The sequence below is a fragment of the Mauremys mutica genome, chromosome 8 (genome assembly GCF_020497125.1).
Source record: "Mauremys mutica isolate MM-2020 ecotype Southern chromosome 8, ASM2049712v1, whole genome shotgun sequence".
Lineage (NCBI taxonomy): Eukaryota > Metazoa > Chordata > Testudines > Geoemydidae > Mauremys > Mauremys mutica.
In genome coordinates this window covers 72,430,824-72,448,864 of record NC_059079.1, presented here as the reverse complement: position 1 = coordinate 72,448,864, position 18,041 = coordinate 72,430,824, and the positions used below count along the sequence as shown (strand labels likewise).

The following is an 18,041-nucleotide window of genomic DNA, read 5'->3' as shown; positions in this document are numbered from 1 at the left end:
CCCTGCTCTCAGGGCCTCAGAATGGAGCTGGGCTGGAGTAGCCCCACTGAGTTCCCAGGGGATGACCAGATGCCGAGGGTGGGGCTGGGGAGGCACTCCTGAGATGAACAGGTGACACAGGGCTGGGAGCACTGAGGTCTGGGAGGGGCCATCCGGTCTACGTGAGCTGCTGAGTGGGAGGATGGGAGCAGCGAGGGGAAACACAGGCTCAAGTCATCCCTGTGCTGCTGCAGAGCCTGGCGCAGGGACAGATGGTGGCGGCTTGGGCCTGCCCTGCTCTGAGCTGCTGGGGCCAGTCCATCCCCCTCAGGGGATATCCAGCTGCCTAGAGCCCCACTACATCCTGCAGCAGCCAAGGAATAGCCAGGGGTAGGAATGCTGTTGCCTACTCCCTGCTCTGCCCCTGCCAACCCCAGGCCCCCGAGAGTGCTCTGAAACACTCCTGCACTGGGGCTCCTTCTTACACAGCCAGCTCTGTATCTCTGGCCAGCGCATCCCCAGGGGGCTGGGTGGCTGCTCAGAGAGCCTTTGCTCAGGCAAAGTAGGAGCATTTCTCCCCAGCAGAGGGCTCTGTGTGCCAGGTGGGTGGGTTGGGGCGGTTCTCTCTCTCCCGAGCAGAGGGCTCTGTGTGCCAGGTGGGTGGGTTGGGGCAGTTCTCTCTCCCGAGCAGAGGGCTCTGTGTGCCAGGTGGGTGGGTTGGGGCAGTTCTCTCTCCCGAGCAGAGGGCTCTGTGTGCCAGGTGGGTGGGTTGGGGCAGTTCTCTCTCCCGAGCAGAGGGCTCTGTGTGCCAGGTGGGTGGGGGTAGTTCTCTCTCTCCCCAGCAGAGGGCTCTGTGTGCCAGGTGAGTGGGTGGGGGCAGTTCTCTACCCCGAGCAGAGGGCTCTGTGTGCCAGGTGGGTGGGTGGGGGTAGTTCTCTCTCTCCCGAGCAGAGGGCTCTGTGTGCCAGGTGGGTGCAGTTCTCTCTCTCCCGAGCAGAGGGCTCCGTGTACTGGGAGCAGGATGAAAAGATGCTGAAGGATACATTCACACCAAGAGCACTGGAGACAAATTTGTAACTATGCCCCCAACCCACTGCCAGGCTCCTGTGCGTGCTGAATGACCCTGAGCATGCGGTGGAGTGGCAGGGGCACGGCCTCTCTCCAGCCCTGCTGGCAGGTGCGGGGTGGCTGCGGGCCCCGTTCAGGCCTCGTCATCGCTGATGTGTGTCCTGTCCTCAGCCAGGCCACTCTCGTCGATGTTCTCCAGGGAGTCGGCGTGCTGCAGGGACAGCTCAGCCAGGCTGATGCTGGGCAGCATGTTCTGCTCTGGGTACACCCAGGGCTTGAAGCCAGGCTCATGCTTCTGCTTCCACTCCCGGTACTTCAGCCCCGCCTTGTAGATCTTCTTCATGGCCTGGAGGGGCAGAGCAGCCCCAGCCTGTCACCAAGCCCCATCGCCCGTCTGCCCATCCCCCCGGGGCCCAGAGCTGGAGCCTGCCCTGCAGTCTGTTCCCATTGGCTGGAGCTTGCCAGGCCTGGGCAATGCCCTTGGGTGCTTTCCTCCTGATACCCTCTCCAGGCTACCCTGGCATGTTGAGGGTCCCCTAAAGGGGGCCCTGGGGTGGGGGGTGGAGGTGGGAGTGGGAGCCCTCCCCAGCCTGTGGCCTCACAGCCATGCTCACGTGCAGGGTATTGTCTTGGCTCCAGCCCCACGCACAAGAGGCAGGATAGGAGCCCCGTGCTGCGTTTGCCATGGAAGCCTCATCCCTGCTGCCATGCTGCTGGCCAGACTGGCATTGTTGTAGCCACTAGTATTAGAGACTCAGCCCCATCCCAGAGCAGGGGAACACCTCTCCCTGCCCCTGCCGCACACACAGCCGGGAAGGAGACGGGCCAACACACTGGAGGGCGAGGAGAGGAGACCCTGAGTGCCCCAGGGGAGAGGGGAAACCTCCCTGCAGCAGCCAAGGAGACAGGAATGCCCCTCCCAGCATCACCCATGGGGCACAGCATTCCCAACCTCCTTCCCAGAAACCAGGAGGGAGGGCCAGGAGGACTGGTGCCATGGCACCCCAAGGCTGGGTGTGGGGTGACCTGGGGGTGCCCCAGCAGGGGAAATGTTCTGTCTTGAGTTCCTGCTGTTGGTGTGTCAGGCTAGCTCAGCCCCATGCTCCGAGCATGTCCTGGCACGTAGTGCACACAGCACCACAGTCTCTGAACTTCCTCCCTGTGCCCACCCCACCTGGGCTGCTGCGGCCACTTAGAGACAACTCAGCTCCATAAGGAGGGGCAAGTCCTGGAGTGAATCAAAGCTCTGGAGGCTCTTAGCTGCAACAAGAGGCCAGAGAGCTTGCACCAGCAGGGTGGGGCGGGGGGCATGTGCACGAGATGGAGTCACAGATGTGCTGTGCCCACAGTGCTGGGAGCTGGGTGAACTCACAGCCACACTTAGATGGTCCGCGTCCCAGGCCTAGGCAGCTGCTCACCACTGACCATGTGTCGCATAGAATGCACCTTGGCAGGCACCACAGGGCAGTGGCTTGGACACTTTGAGGTCTAATTGATCTCCGAGGCTGCAGCACAGTGTCGCTGCATTATACGCATGGGGTGACTGGATCCACCAGGACGGGGAGAGACTTCCCAGAGCGATTCCCCGTGCTCTGCTGCACTGGTGGGATCTGGTGGACACATCCATGCCATTGGTATACTGTGGCTGCACAGGGCTGGCCTAGCTGAACCCAGGGGCGGCTCTAGGATTTGCGCCGCCCCAAGCAGGGCTGCACGCCGTGGGGGGCGCTCTGGCGGTCGCCGGTCCCACGGCTCTGGTGGACCTCCTGCAGACGTGCCTGCGGAGGGTCCGCTGGTCCCACGGCTCCGGTGGACCTCCCGCAGGCACGCCTGCGGATGCTCCACTGGAGCCGCGGGACCAGCGGACCCTCCGCAGGCATGTCTGCGGGAGGTCCACCGGAGCCGCCTGCTGCCCTCCCGCGGGATGCCGCCCCAAGCGTGCGCTTGGCGCGCTGGGGTCTGGAGCCGGCCCTGGTTGAACCTTGTCTCTTCTTGCTTTGCCCAGCTGTATTGTCCTGTCACTGCCCTACTCCTCCCTGGGCCCGCAGGCACCTGTGCATAAGGAGACTGTTGTCCCCTTAGTAAAACTCCGTGGGGCTTTTTTGGTTGGCTAGCTCCCAGTACTAAAAGTAAGGGGAAGGGTCAATAGGAAATCAGGACCAGGAGGGTCCTGTCCTCCGAGTGATTGGGAGCTGCCCTGGTCACAGAGTGGGGCCAAGCTAAGGAGAGAGCAAAGGCCCAAGATGAGCAGGGGAGCAGAGCTGAGCCAGCCAGAGGGGCTAGAAAAGCAGCCCAGGAAGCAGATCAGTGCTGGGAGCAGAGCCACAGAAGCAGCCCAGAGAGCAGACCTGTGCTGGGAGGAGAACTGCAGCAACCAGAGCCAGAGGGGCCAGAGAAACAGCCCAGGGAGCTGGAGGCAGAGCAGCAACAGTGCTGAGGCAGAGTGGAGCTGAGACTGGAGTAGTCCAGAGCTGGGTGTGGTGAGCAAGTGGGGAGGGCGAGGGGGGACCCTGGGCAGTGGGCCCAGCAAAGGGAGATGTCCCCAGCTAAGAGGCCCTGCAGGCTGGACTTGGAGGGGGATTGTAACCCCAACGGGGCAGGGGTGATGCTAGAAAGAAGGGTCCTGCCACCTAGAGCCTGAGGGCGTGTCTGACCCGCAGCATCTCTGCAGCACAGCCAGGGCCTGAGCAGGAGGCCTGGCCTGGGATGTGTGAGCAGCAGACTGTGAGCTGCCCTTACATTGCAGCCATGGCTGGGTTGTGTTATTGCTGCTTGCTGTGTGCTCCTCAATATCTGTGAGAGTAAGCAGGAGACGTTTATGGCGGGGTTGAGGCAAATTGCCTGGTTGCTGATTATGCTCAGCGAGATACCAGGGTGGTTAGAAGAGCACAGAGGGCGCGCTGCGCATCAAAGAAGCTAAGTAGAGTACTGACTCAAGCGGAGAGGCAAAACCATTCACTGGGTCCTGTGGGGCAGATTGGAAATGTTAAAGTGGGCAGAAAACAGAAGACAGTCATTCCTCCTCGGAGAGGGAAGATCCTTGATGAACACTGCTGGGTACCAGGAAATACCAATAGATGTCGAGCTCTTGTAGAGCCTACATCTGGGGCAAGCCTAACTAATGGGGTCCAGCCAGCCAATATACCAGGGGTTGGCAACCTTTGAGAAGTGGTGTGCCAAATCTTCATTTAGTCACTCTAATTTAAGGTTTCGCGTGCCAGTAATGCATTTTAACGTTTTTAGAAGGTCTCTTTCTATAAGTCTATAATATATAACTAAAATATTCTTGTATGTAAAGTAAATAAGGTTTTTAAAATGTTTAAGAAGCTTCATTTAAAATTAAATTAAAATGCAGAGCCCCCGGACTGGTGGCCAGGACCCTGGCAGTGTGAGCGGCGCTGAAAATCAGCTCGCGTGCCGCCTTCAGCACCCGTGCCATAGGTTGCCTACCCCTGCAATATACCGACTGATGCCATCAAAGGAAGAGCACCAGTGAGTCTTCTAAACTCAAGTTTGAAGGCTGTGGAATTGCAGCCTCAAAAGAGAACTGCAGAGGTACACTGGCCTGAGGGAGTGGTCCCTCAGGTGAAGGTAACATTTGAAGAGAATGGAAATGAGCTGCGGATGACAAGGAGGGAGAAGGGAGGACGAGTTACCTTTCCTCAAGAAAGATGTGGTGAGAGATTGCCAGTTCCAGTTCAAGCGGCACGCCAAGGGCTGATTCCTGCACAGGTGGCTAACTTAGGGGCACTGCCAGAGAAGCATCAAGAAGTCTTTTCTAAGGATGAGGTGACTAATTTTGATGACTGGGTCAAAGGTGTCCATGACAGGCCAAAGACAGCCAGAGAAGTTGCTCTCGGTACAACTAAAGACACAGCCCAAAGTAGGAAAAGGACTTATGATCGCAAGTCCAGTGGGGCTCTCATCAAACCTGGTGACTGTGTACCAGTTCATAGCCATAGATGCCGGAGGCCTAATAAAATACAGGACAAGTGGGAGTCAAATCCCTGTACTGCGGTCACCCACAACAATCCTGAACTGCCGGTTTACACTAACGAGGAGGTCCTGAGAGAGTGGTATATAGGGACCAGCTAAAATGTTGGACTTTTAGTCTGACCAAGGCTCGTAGGAGGCATAGAGCAGCATGTCCCTACTCTCTAGGAGACTGAAACCAATGGGGTAAACCCAAACCCTGACAAAAATGGCCAGATCCCTCAAATTGACCTGGTGTTACCTGGGGACAGGGGAATAGAAAAATGGGTGTGACGAAGTGGGACTGTTCTTAATGTTTCCTCTGAATACTGTGTGGGTGCCTCAGTTTCCCCTATGCATTTCTTAAGTAGGATAAAGGCCAGTGTGAATAAATCACTGACACTCTGTCTCCCTGGCAACAAATGGCCAGGGCCCTTCCCCCCTGCAAGGAAATAGCTAAAGGTGAACAAAGAGCTCAGGTGACCTCCTGGCCTGGGAAAGAGACAAAGGCCAGAGAGGAGGGGCTGGAGGGGTTTTCAGTTTGGGGTTGGCTGGGGACGAGCAGTGAGGGCAGACGTGGGGGTCTGCCTCACTGGGCCCCAGAATGGACCCGGCTGAGGGGTCCCGTTAGCTGTACCTACAAGCTCTGTTTTAGACCGTATTCCTGTCATCTAATAAACCTCTGTTTTACTGGCTGGCTGAGAGTCACGTCTGACTGCGAAGTGGGGGTGCAGGACCCTCTGGCTTCCCCAGGACCCCGCCGGGGCGGGCTCGCTGTGGGAAGCACACGGAGGGGCAGAGGATGCTGAATGCTCCAAGGAGAGACCCAGGAGGTGAAGCCATGTACGTTTCTTGCCCTGAAGACAGTCTGCTCCGAGGGAGAGGAGGCTCCCCAAAGTCCTGTCTGGCTTTGTGGGGAGCAGTTCCAGAGCATCGCCCGGGGACTCCGTGACAATGGGTAATGAACATCAGTCTTAAGAAGATCCCAGAGAACCAACTGTTAAACTTGGAGATGATTGCTATTGGTTCTGTGTAGTGTTTCAAAGAATATTGTCATGTATAGTATGAAGAAGTAGACGTAAAATGTTAAATATGTTAAATGTTCTTTTGATAATTGTTAATGGGTTTTTTATATGACATGATGTGGGTATATGTTGTTAATAGGGGACCAGGATATAATGGTGTGAATATTATGGCTGTGGCAATATTTTAGCAAGTGGGGATATAAGGGGACTGTTGTCCCCTCACTAAAACTCAGTGAGGGTTTTTTGGTGTGCTAGCTCCCAGTGCCAAAAGGAAGGGGAAGGGTCAATGGGAAATCAGGACCCTGAGACTGACAGTCCCCAGGGGCAATGGGGAGAGGCCAATTCTCTAGGTCAGCCTGATTGACAGGTTAGGCAGGCTAATCAGGGAGTCAGGAGGCCAGGAGGGTCCTGTCCTCCGGGTGAGCGGGAATTGCCTGGGTCAGACAGAGCGGGGCTGAGCTAAGGAGAGAGCAGGGGCCCGAGCTGAGCTGGGGAGCAGAGCTGTGCCAGATCCAGAGAAGCAGCCCAGAGAGCAGGTCAGTGCTGGGAGAACTGCAGCAACCAGAGCCAGAGGGGCCAGGGAAGCAGCCCAGGGAGCTACTGGCAGAGCAGCAGCAGTGCTGGGGCAGAGTGGAGATGGAGCTGGAGCTGGAGCAGTCTGGAGTCGGGTGCGGTGAGCAGCTAGGGAGAGTGAGGGGGGACCCAGGTTAGGGTGACCAGCTGTCCTGATTTTATAGGGACAGTCATGATTTTGGGGTCTTTTTCTTATATAGGCTTCTATTACCCTGCACCCCCTGTCCTGATTTTTCACACTTGCTGTCTGCTCACCCTACCCTGGGTAGCGGGCCCAACGCAGGGAGACGCCCCCAGCCAAGAGACTCTACAGGCCAGACTTGGAAGGGAATCATAACCCTGACAGGGCAGGGGCAATGCTAGAAAGAAAGGTCCTGCCACCTAGAGCCTGAGGGCGTGTGGCCACCGCCAGCGCAAGTGTCCGACCTGCAGCATCCCTGCAACACAGCCAGGGCCTGAGCAGGAGGCCTGGGACTTGTGAGGAGCAGACTGCGAGCTGCCCTGACATTCCAGCCATGGCTGGTTGTGATGTCCCTGTGCCACAGAGCGGAGTGATGTGTTTTCCTTTAACCTTTCCCATTTTTTCCTTATCTTTTAAATCACTTGCTGCTTAATAAATTGTTTTTGCTTTGAACTGCATGTAATGATCAGTGGGTCAGGGAAGCATCCAGTGCAGAGAGAGCATCCTGGAGTGGAGAGACCCTAGCCTATGCCCTAAGTGACCACAACAAGGTTGGGGGTTGAGCCTCCCAGGAATCCTGGGCCCAGCCTTCTTGGGGTTACAAGGACTCTTCCAGACAGGAGAGTGGAAGGGACTCTGGGTAAAGGAAGTGGGAGCGAGGTGCAGGGCCGCCCAGAGGATTCCGGGGGCCCGGGGTCTTCGGCGGCGGGGGGCCCTTCCGTTCCGGGACCCGCCGCCGAAGTGCCCCGAAGACCCGCGACGGGGACCCCCCGCCGCCGAATTACCGCCGAAGCGGGACCTGCCGCCGAAGTGCAGCCCGGTCTTCGGCGGTAATTCGGCGGAGGGGGGCCCCGCCGCGGGTCTTCGGGGCACTTCGGCGGCGGGTCCCGGAATGGAAGGGCCCCCCGCCGCCGAATTACTGCCGAAGACCGAGCTGCACTCCGGCGGCGGGTCCCGCTCTGTCTTCGGCAGTAATTCGCCAGCGGGGGGTCCTTCCGCCCCGGAGCGGAAGAACCCCCCGCCGGCGAAGACCGGGAGCGAAGAAGCTCCTGCGCCCGGCCCTGCAAGAGTTTTCCGGCCCCCCCGGAGCGAGTGAGGGACCCCGCTCCAGGGCCCCCGAAAAACTCTCGTGGGGGCCCCTGTGGGGCTCGGGGCCTGGGGCAAATTGCCCCTCTTGCCCCCCCCTCTGGGCGGCCCTGGCGAGGTGTCAGATCCTTCCGCTAGTCCATTTCACTGGGATAGTGTATAAGCCAGGAAAGTTCCCCACAATAACGGGACCATTCCCTCATCTGGTGGCTATTTGCTTATGGGACACCGATATGAACCTGATGTGAGTTCTAGACAATGACTGGGGCCAGGTCTATACTGTGAAGTTTTGCTGGCTTAGCTCTGTGGGCTAGTATAGCTCTGCTGGCAAAACTCCCTGTGTAAATATAGGCGCCGACTCCATGAGTGCTCTGGGGTTGGAGCACCCACGGGGCAAAATTAGCGGGTGCTCTGCACCTACCGACAGCCAAGCTCCCTGCTCCGCCCCACCTCACCTCACCTCCTCCTCTGCCTCCTCCCCTGAGTGTGCCGTGTCCCCGCTCCTCCTCCTACCTCCCAGTGCTTGCCGCAACCAAATAGCTGTAGCAAGCTCCGGGAGAGAGGGGGGAGGAGCGGGAACATGGCGCACCCAGGGGAGGAGGTGGGGCCAGGGCGGGGATTTGGGGAAAGAGTCGGAATAGGGGCAGGGAAGGGGTGGAGTTGTGGTGGGGACTTTGGGGAAAGGGTTGGATGGGAGCAGGGCAGGGGTGGAGTTGGGGCAGGGCTGGGGGCAGAGGGGGGGTCGAGCACCCACTGGTGCCAGTAGAAGTTGGCGCCTATGTGTGTAAATGCAGCTTATACCAGCAAAAGAGTCATAAGAGCGGCCATAGTAGGTCAGAGCAATGGTCTAGCTAGCCCAGTGTCCTGTCTTCTGACAGTGGCCAATGCCAGGTGCTTCAGAGCGAATGAACAGAACAGGCAATCAAGTGATCCATCCCCTGTCTTCCACTCCCAGCTTCTGGCAGTCAGAGGCTAGGGACACGCAGAGCATGGTTTTGCATCCCTGCCCATCTGGCTACTAGCCATTTGGGCCTATCCTCCATGAACTTACCTAATTCTTTTTTTAACCCAGTTATACTTTTGGTCTTCACAACTTCCCCTGGCAATGAGTTCCACAGGTTAACTGTGTGTTGTGTGAAGAAGTACTGCCTTCTGTTTGTTTTAAACCTGCTGCCTATTAATTTCAGTGGGTGATCCCTGGTTTGTGTGCTATGCGAAGGGGTGAATAGCACTTCCCTAGCCACTGTCTCCACACCAGTCATGGTTTTATTGCCCTCTATCATAGTCTCCCTCAGTCGTCTCTCTTCCAGTCTTTGTAATCTCCTTTGCTGGGATAGCTCATGCCCCTCGGTGTGACTATGCTGGCAGAACAGCACCTTTCACCAGTCACGCTGCGCCCCAACGGGGCACTCCCCATGGCCGCACTAGCCAAGCTGGTGCTGAGAAGACAAAAGACCTTTTTGCCGTTGCAAGCTGTTGTCACTAGGGGCCCGCGGCTGGTGTAGCTATCCCGGCAAACTCTTTCTAGTGTAGCCGAGGCCTGGGTGAGCAGCCTGGGGAAAGCGGAGCCCTTGGGGGCATGGCCAGGCCAGGTCGGAGGCTGCTCCGTTCACCAGGCCTTACTCTGATAACAGCCTCCAGATGTAGCTGTCACTCTACTAAAGGGGAGCGGTGCTGCTAGCCGGTTCAACCTGCTGGTGCTCACTGCTCCTGCCAGCATGCAGTAACACAGCCGCCTCCGCACCCAGCTTACCTTTGGTGCCACAAACTGGGACACTTTGTTCACCACCCACTTTGGTAACGAACCTAGAACAAACCTGAGTTACTCAGACAGCAAGTAAGGCAGCCCCAGCGCTCCTCCGGGGCTGTTTGTCCCTCTCCGTCCTTGTGTCTGGCAGTCAAATGGCATAAATACCAGAAAGGCAGCTTGGCAGCAGGTAGTGTACACTCTGTGGGGCCCAGTCCCTCCCTGGTGCCGATGCCCCCTCACGAGGACTCTAAGCTCCTGTCTGCACTAGTTTCTTGTTAAATCTCCTGTGACAGCAGGGCTGGAGCACTAGTGTAGACACGGCCAGTGCTCCCTGGGGCTCCTAGGCCTGCCTGCTGCACAGTGGGCTGGCTTGGTCTCTTCCCCCACCCCAGAAAGTCAGTAATGCTGCAGACACCACCAGGAAACTGGCTTATGCATAAAACCGACAGGCGGATTTCCCCGGTGCCACCCCATGGAAACCGCCTGGCCCCTGTCTGGATCCCAACAGCAGCCTCCAGAGCTTGGGGGGCAGGGCTGTGGGGCTGGCAGTGCCCTGGGGAAGGGCTTGGAGCTCAGGGGACCGGGCTGTAGAGCTGGCAGTGCCCTAGGGATGGGTTCAAAGCTTGGGGGGCAGGGCTGTGGGGCTGGCAGTGCCGTGGAGATGAGCTCCGGGGCGGGGAGCCAGGGGCTAGTTCTGATGAGACGGCAGGGAAGAGAAGACTGCATCACATAGAATCACAGAATATCAGGGTTGGAAGAGACCTCAGGAGGTCATCTAGTCCAGCCCCCTGCTCAAAGCAGGACTAACACCAACTAAATCAGGGGTCTCAAACACGCGGCCTGCAGGCCTCTATTTCCTGCGTCCCGCCAAGTGGCCCATACCCACCCCCTGGCCAACCTCCAGGACAAGGGTGGACAAACTACAGCCGCAGCATTGCCCCCCTTGAGCCCCGCACTGCTTCCTGAAGCGGCTGGCTTCACGTCCCTGCAGCCGAGGGGGGGTGGGGGTGGGGGAGAGAAGCAGAGGGCTCCCTCTGTGTGTTGCCCTGGCTTCCAGGCACTGCCCCCCCCTCCGCAGTTCCCATTGGCTGGGAACAGGGAATCGTGGCCAATGGGAGCTTCTGGGGAGGTACCTGGAGGCACAGCAAGCAAGGTGCGGAGCCCTGCGTTCCCCTCCCCCAGGTGCTGCAGAGACATGGTTCCAGCTACTTCTCAGAGCGGAGCGGGGCTGGGGCTGGGGCCGGCAGCCTGCCCGGGCCCCAGTGTGTGCCGCTGCCACCTCGGAGCCCGAAGCCCTCCTGCACCCCGCCCCCAACTGCCTGCCCTGAGCACCCTGCCTGCACCTCAACCCCCTGCCCTGAGCCCCCTGCTGCACCCCAAACCCCAACCCTGTGCCCTGAGCCCCCTGCTGCATCCCATACCCCTTCTGCAACCCAATCCCCTGCCCTGCGCCCCCTGCCTGCACCCCAGCCCCCTGCTGCACCTCAACTCCCTGCCCTGAGCACCCGCTACACCCCTCATGCAGCCTCTGGGGGCAGGGAGGAGGTGGAGTAGGGGTGGGGACTTCAGGAAAGGGGTTGGAATGGGGGCAGGGAAGGGGTGGAAAGAGGCGGGGCCTCATGGAAGGGATGGAGTGGGGCCAGGGCCGGAGGCAGCGAGGGTGTGTGTGTCAGTGATGCAGCCCTCAGGCCAATGAACTAGCCCTCATGTGGCCCTCGTGGTCATTTGAGTTTGAGACCCCTGAACTAAATCATCCCAGCCAGGGCTTTGTCAAGCCGGGCCTTAAAAAGCTCTAATGATGGAGATTCCACCACCTCTCTAGGTAACCCATTCCAGTGCTTCACCACCCTCCTAGTGAAATAGTGTTTCCTAATATCCAACCTAAACCTCCCCCACTGCAACTTGAGACCATTGCTCCTTGTTCTGTCATCTGCCACCACTGAGAACAGCCGAGCTCCATCCTCTTTGGAACCCCCCTACAGGTAGTTGAAGGCTGCTATCAAATCCCTCCTCACTCTACTCTTCTGCAGACTAAATAACCCCAGTTCCCTCAGCATCTCCTCATAAATCACGTGCCCCAACCCCCTGATCATTTCCGTTGCCCTCCGCTGGACTCTCTCCAGTTTGTCCACATTCCTTCTGTAGTGGGGGGACCAAAACTAGACACAATACATAACCAGCGTGCGAGCCGGATGAAGCCGAGCACAGGGCACAGCAGCTGGCAAACACTAACCAATGGGCCAGGCCACCCAAGATAGGCACAGCAGTGCAGCAGTGTCCCCAAGGGAGTCCAGTGGAGAAAGGGGATGTGGGGGCAGGGGGAGTGGGCAGCAAGCCCACCAGCCCGTGTGCACTGGACAGACAGGTGGAGCTGGGTGTGTCCATCTGTCTGGCTCTCACATAGTCTTCTGCTCTCCTACTGATGTCCCCTGAGCTGCCCTGCCCCGGCTCGGAAGGGAAGGGAAGTAAAGGGCTGGCTGCTTCCTTGGGGACAGGTCCCCCTGGGGACAGTGCATGTTCTTTCCCCACTGTTCATCACCAGCTTTGTGTTTGGGGGGTGCTTGGAAATTGGCCCCATCCCTTTGGGGCGTGTCTCCCCCCCAGGTACAGCATGTCAAGCAATACTTCCCCCTGCACGGGGCTGCCTCTTCCCCCCAAGCCACCTCTGCCCCGCCAGGAGGAGCTGCAGCATTCCCCTGGCTCATGTGCCATGCTGGGCACTCACCTCGGGGGTCCACCTGGGTGAGGTAGTAGAGGGTGCAGGCGTGGGGGCCGTTGGCCTTGACCAGGTAGCCCGTCTGCAGGGACACAGCCCTCACGAAGTCCTTCCGTGGTGGGTACTTCTGTAGAGACACCACGCACAGATCAGTGCCTGCTGTGCACTGGCTCACCGGGCAGCCACGCCACACAGGAGCTGTGCTCCAGCCCGCTCTGCCACAAGTTGTGCCACCTGCGGCTGGGAGGCCAGGTCCGGCACCAAGGCTTGGCCTGGCTGGGCCTTTCCCACCAGCATTGCCCTGAGCCCCACCCCTGAGCCAAAAGACCAGTGCCTGACACCAGGCTGGGGAGCTCGGAAGAGGCCTGGCACCTCTGCGTGGTGCCAGGCAGCAGAAGCAGAGCTGCGGTCAGCGGGGTGGGGGCTCACCGGGTGCTTGACGCTGTAGTTGATGATCATGTAGTCGTTGTCCAGGGGCAGCCAGGAGCGCAGGGTGACAAAGTCCCTGTTCTTCAGGGGGCTCGGGCACTTCCCTGCAAGGGAGAGAATCTGTTATCCCCCAAGCACCTGCAGGCACATCCCCCGATTCCCTCCCAGGAACACCCCTTGTGCAGGGCCAGGTATGGTTCCCAAATTTCTAATCACACAAAACCGATTAATCCTGCCCCGCCCCTTCTCAAAGGCCCGCACCCCACTTGCTCCATCCCCCCTCCCTCCATTGCTACTCTTCCCCACCCTCACTCACTTTCACTGGGCTGGGGTTGGGGAGCAGGAGGGGGTTTGGGTTCTGGGCTGGGGGTGCAGGCTCTGGGGTGGGGCTGGGAATGAGGGGCTTGGGGTGTGCGAGGGGACTCCGGCCTGGGCCAGAGGGTTGGGGTGCAGACTTGGGGTGGGGCTGGGGATAAGGGGTTTGGGGAGCAGGAGGGGGCTCCAGGCTGGGGCAGGGGGTTGGGGTGCAGGAGGAGATGTGGGGTCCTAGTGGCACTTATAGTGGCTCCGAGGAAGTAGCTGCCAGGTCCCTGTGGCCTCTAGGCGCATGGGCTGCCAGGCGGCTCTGCGCGCTGCCTTCGCACCCTCAGGCACCGCCCCCCGCAGCTCCCATTGGTCGTGGCTCCCAGCCAATGGGAGCTGGGGAGCTGGCACTTTGGCGGGGGCAGCGCGTGGAGCCTCCCTGGCTGCCTATGAGCCTCAGAAACCTGGTGGCTGATTCCCGGAGCAGCGTGGAGCCAGGGCAGGCAGGGAGCCTGCCTTAGCCCCGCTGACTGGACTTTCAATGGCCCAGTCACTGATGCCAATCGGAGGCACCAGGGTCCCTTTTGTGCTCGAAACCAGATGCCTGGCAACACTAGGGCCGAGGCCCTGCCTGATGTGAAGAGTGGCAGGTGAGGGGTCCAGGGGAGGGGAGGGCAGCCCCCCACTGCCCCCACTCACAGGCATAGTATCCCACATCGGTGTTGGCCGTCAGGCGCCCGATGTCATAGGTCTCGATGACGTTGGAGTCCCATTTCTTGCGGTAGTGGGTGTCGTGCAGCACATCATAGAGTGTCGCAGCTGGCACGTCCTTGCAGGTGATGCACAGCTGCAAGGGGAGGATGGAGGGAGGGCTTGCAGTCAGCGAGGCACTGACAGGAGCCCAGCATGCCCACACAGGCCTGGGAGCGTGGGCAGGGTGTGCCAGGGGCAAGTGTGCGAGAGGGGCACGTGTGTGACAGCAGCCGTCTGCCCGTGCATGTCAGGCTTATTGGCACAAAGGAGTAGTGTGGCTCATCGCGGCTAGTGTGCGGATATGTATGGGGGGTGGCCCAGCAGAGTGCATGCTAGGATAACAGCAACCTAGGGCTGGAAGGGCCCTACAGAGGGCATCTAGTCCAGCACCCGGCACTGAGGCAGGACTAACTAAACATATAAAATGAATGGGTCTAAATTAGCTGTTACCACTCAAGAAAGAGATCTTGGAGTCATTGTGGATAGTTCTTTGAAAACATCCACTCAACGTGCAGCAGCAGTCAAAAAAGAGAACAGAATGTTGGGAATCATTAAGAAAGGGATAGATAATAAGAGAAAATATCATATTGCTTCTATATAAATCCATGGTATGCCCACATCTTGAATACTGCGTGCAGATGTGGTCACCCAAACTCAAAAAAGATATATTAGAATTGGAAAAGGTTCAGAAAAGGGCAACAAAAATGATTAGGGGTATGGAACGGCTTCTGTATGAGGAGAGATTAATAAGACTGGGACTTTTCAGTTTGGAAAAGAGACAACTAAGGGGGATATGATAAAGGTCTATAAAATCATGACTGGTGTGGAGAAAGTAAATAAGGAAGTGTTATTTCCTGCTTCTCATAACACAAGAACTAGGGATCACCAAATGAAATTAATAGGCAGCAGGTTTAAAACAAACAAAAGGAAGTATTTCTTCACACAATGCACAGTCAACCTGTGGAACTCCTTGCCAGAGGATGTTGTGAAGGCCAAGAATATAACAGGGTTCAAAAAAGAACTAGATGGAGGATAGGTCCATGAATGGCTATTAGCCAGGATGGGCAGGGGTGGTGTCCCTAGCCTCTGTTTGCCAGAAGCTGGGAATTGGCGACAGGGAATGGATGACTTGACGATTACCTGTTCTGTTCTTTCCCTCTGGGGCACCTGGCATTGGCCACTGTGGGAAGACAGCATACTGGGCTAGGTGGACCTTTGGTCTGACCCAGTATGTCTGTTCTTATGACCATCCCTGGTGAGTGTTTGTCTAACCTGCTCTTTAAAATCTCCATTGGCAGAGTCCACAACCTCCACAGGCAATTTATTCCAGTGCTTAACTACCCTGCCTGGTAGAGAATGTTTCCAAATGTCCAACCTGAACCACACAGGCTGCAATTGAAGCCGATTGCTTCTTGTCCTGTCCTGGGGCTAAGGAGCAGTAGCGTAGCTAGCGGGGTTCAGTGGAAGCAGCTGCTTCCCCTCAGGGCGGCAGGCGTGGAAATGGTGCCAGCCGGCCGGCACTGCCAACAGCACAATGGAGGAGCCGTGGGGCGGCAGGCTGGCGTGGAAGCGGCGCCTGCCAGCCGGTGCTGCCAGCAGCACAGCCGGAGAAGCCATGCAGGGGCAGCAGATGCGGCTGGAGGAGTGAGGGGGCTGGCTCCTCGGGTCAGGGCTCGGCGGCCAAGCACTCCCCGGCCCCCCACCCCTTGCTAATGCGGCAGGCCGGGGGAGGTGAAAGGGCCCCTGTGCCTTTAAGGCCGCCTGGCTGGCGAGCCCCACGTGGAGTGTGCCGAGCGCTGGGAGCAGGCCGGGGACAGGCAGCAGTGCAGGAGGGAAGGTGAACGGGGGGGTAGTCCGGTCAGGGGGCGTGGCCAGAGGATGAGCCATGGGAGGGCGCCTTTTTTATGTTTGCTCCCTCTACACTGAAAACCTGGCTATGCCACTGCTAAGGAGAACAACCGATCGCCCCTCCTCTAGGTAATGGATGTCTAAAGCGGGGTTTTCAAGCATCTGACTTTCCAGGACAGCTGAGGGGATCCTTCACAGGCCCTGGTTCTCATGGGTGACTTTAATCACCCTGATATCTGCTGGGAGAGCAATACAGCGGTGCACAGACAATCTAGGAAGTTTCTGGAAAGTGTAGGGGACAATTTCCTGGTGCAAGTGCTGGAGGAACCAACTAGGGGAAAAGCTCTTCTTGACCTGCTGCTCACAAACAGGGAAGAAATAGTAGAGGAAGCAATAGTGGATGGGAACCTGGGGGGCAGTGACCATGAGATGGTCGAGTTCAGGATCCTGACGCAAGGAAAAAGGGAAAACAGTAGAACAGAGACCCTGGACTTCAGAAAAGCAGACTTTGACTCCCTCAGGGAACTGATGGGCAAGGTCCCTTGGGAGAATAACATGACGGGGAAAGGAGTCGAGGGAAGCTGGCTGTATTTCAAAGAAACCTTATTGAGGTTGCAGGAACAAACCATCCCGATGTGTAGGAAGAGAAGTAAATATGGCAGGCGACCAGCTTGGCTTAACAGTGAAATCCTTGCTCGTCTTAAACACAAAAGAACAGCTTACAAGAAGTGGAAGATTGGACAAATAACCAGGGAGGAGTATAAAAGTATTGTTCAGGCATGCAGGTGTGAAATCAGGAAGGCCAAATCACACTTGGAGTTGCAGCTAGCCGGAGATGTTAGGAGTAATAAGAAGGGTTTCTTTAGGTATGTTAGCAACAGGAAGAAAGTCAAGGAAAGTGTGGGCCCCTTGCTGAATGAGGGAGGGAACCTAGTGACAGAGGATGTGGAGAAAGCTAGTGTACTCAATGCTTTTTTTGCCTCTGTCTTCACAGACAAGGTCAGCTCCCAGACAGCTGCACTCTGCAGCACGGTATGGGGAGGAGGTGACCAGCTCTCTGTGGAGAAAGAAGTAGTTCGGGGCTATTTAGGAAAGCTGGACGAGCACAAGTCCATGGGGCCGGATGCGCTGCATCCGAGGGTGCTAAAGGAGTTGGCCGATGAGATTGCAGAGCCATTGGCCATTATCTTTGAAAAATCATGGCGATCGGGGGAGGTCCCGGATGACTGGAAAAAAGCTAATGTAGTGCCCATCTTTAAAAAAGGGAAGAAGGAAGATCCAGGGAACTACAGGCCAGTCAGTCTCACCTCAGTCCCTGGAAAAATCATGGAACAGGTCCTCAAGGAATCAATCCTGAACCACTTAAAGGAGGGGAAAGTGATCAGGAACAGTCAGCATGGATTCACCAAGGGCAAGTCATGCCTGACTAACCTAATTGCCTTCTATGACGAGATAACCGGCTCTGTGGATGAGGGGAAAGCAGTGGATGTGCTATTTCTGGATTTTAGCAAAGCTTTTGATACAGTCTCCCACAGTATTCTTGCCAGCAAGTTAAAGAAGTATGGGCTGGATGAATGGACGGTAAGGTGGATAGAAAACTGGCTAGATGATCGGGCTCAACAGGTAGTGATCAATGGTTCCATGTCTAGATGGCAGCCGGTATCAAGTGGAGTGCCCCAAGGGTCGGTTTTGTTCAATATCTTCATTAACGATCTGGAGGATGGTGTGGACTGCACCCTTAGCAAGTTTGCAGATGACACTAAACTGGGAGGAGTGGTTGATACGCTGGAGGGTAGGGATAGGATACAGAGGGACCTAGACAAATTAGAGGATTGGGCCAAAAGAAATATGATGAGGTTCAACAAGGACAAGTGCAGAGTCCTGCACTTAGGACGGAAGAATCCCATGCACTGCTACAGACTAGGGACCGAATGGCTGGGTAGCAGTTCTGCAGAAAAGGACCTAGGGGTTACGGTGGACGAAAAGCTGAATATGAGTCAACAGTGTGCCCTTGTTGCCAAGAAGGCTAATGGCATTTTGGGTTGTATAAGTAGGGGCATTTCCAGCAGATCAAGGGATGTGATCATCCCCCTCTACTCAGCACTGGTGAGGCCTCATTTGGAGTACTGTATCCAGTTTTGGGCCCCACACTACAAGAAGGATGTGGATAAATTGGAGAGAGTCCAGCGGAGGGCAACAAAAATGATTAGGGGGCTGGAGCACATGACTTATGAGGAGAGGCTGAGGGAACTGGGATTGTTTAGTCTGCAGAAGAGAAGAATGAGGGGGGATTTGATAGCTGCTTTCAACTACCTGAAAGGGGGTTCCAAAGAGGATGGATCTAGACTGTTCTCAGTG

General features: G+C 57.2%; 1 protein-coding gene across 1 annotated transcript in view; it reads right to left on the bottom strand.

Annotated features, from left to right (window-relative positions):
* Positions 1–719: 719 nt before the first annotated feature.
* Positions 720–18,041, bottom strand: part of LOC123376320 (START domain-containing protein 10-like) — a 49,424-nt gene continuing 32,102 nt past the window's right edge. Inside the window, exons 2-6 of the mRNA XM_045028244.1 lie at positions 13,782–13,929; positions 12,780–12,883; positions 12,360–12,477; positions 9,638–9,690; positions 720–1,393 (exon numbers count right to left, since the gene is read on the bottom strand). Coding sequence (XP_044884179.1) covers positions 1,181–1,393; positions 9,638–9,690; positions 12,360–12,477; positions 12,780–12,883; positions 13,782–13,929 — 636 coding nt within the window. The 3' untranslated portion in view covers positions 720–1,180. The remainder of the gene's footprint in view (positions 1,394–9,637; positions 9,691–12,359; positions 12,478–12,779; positions 12,884–13,781; positions 13,930–18,041) is intronic.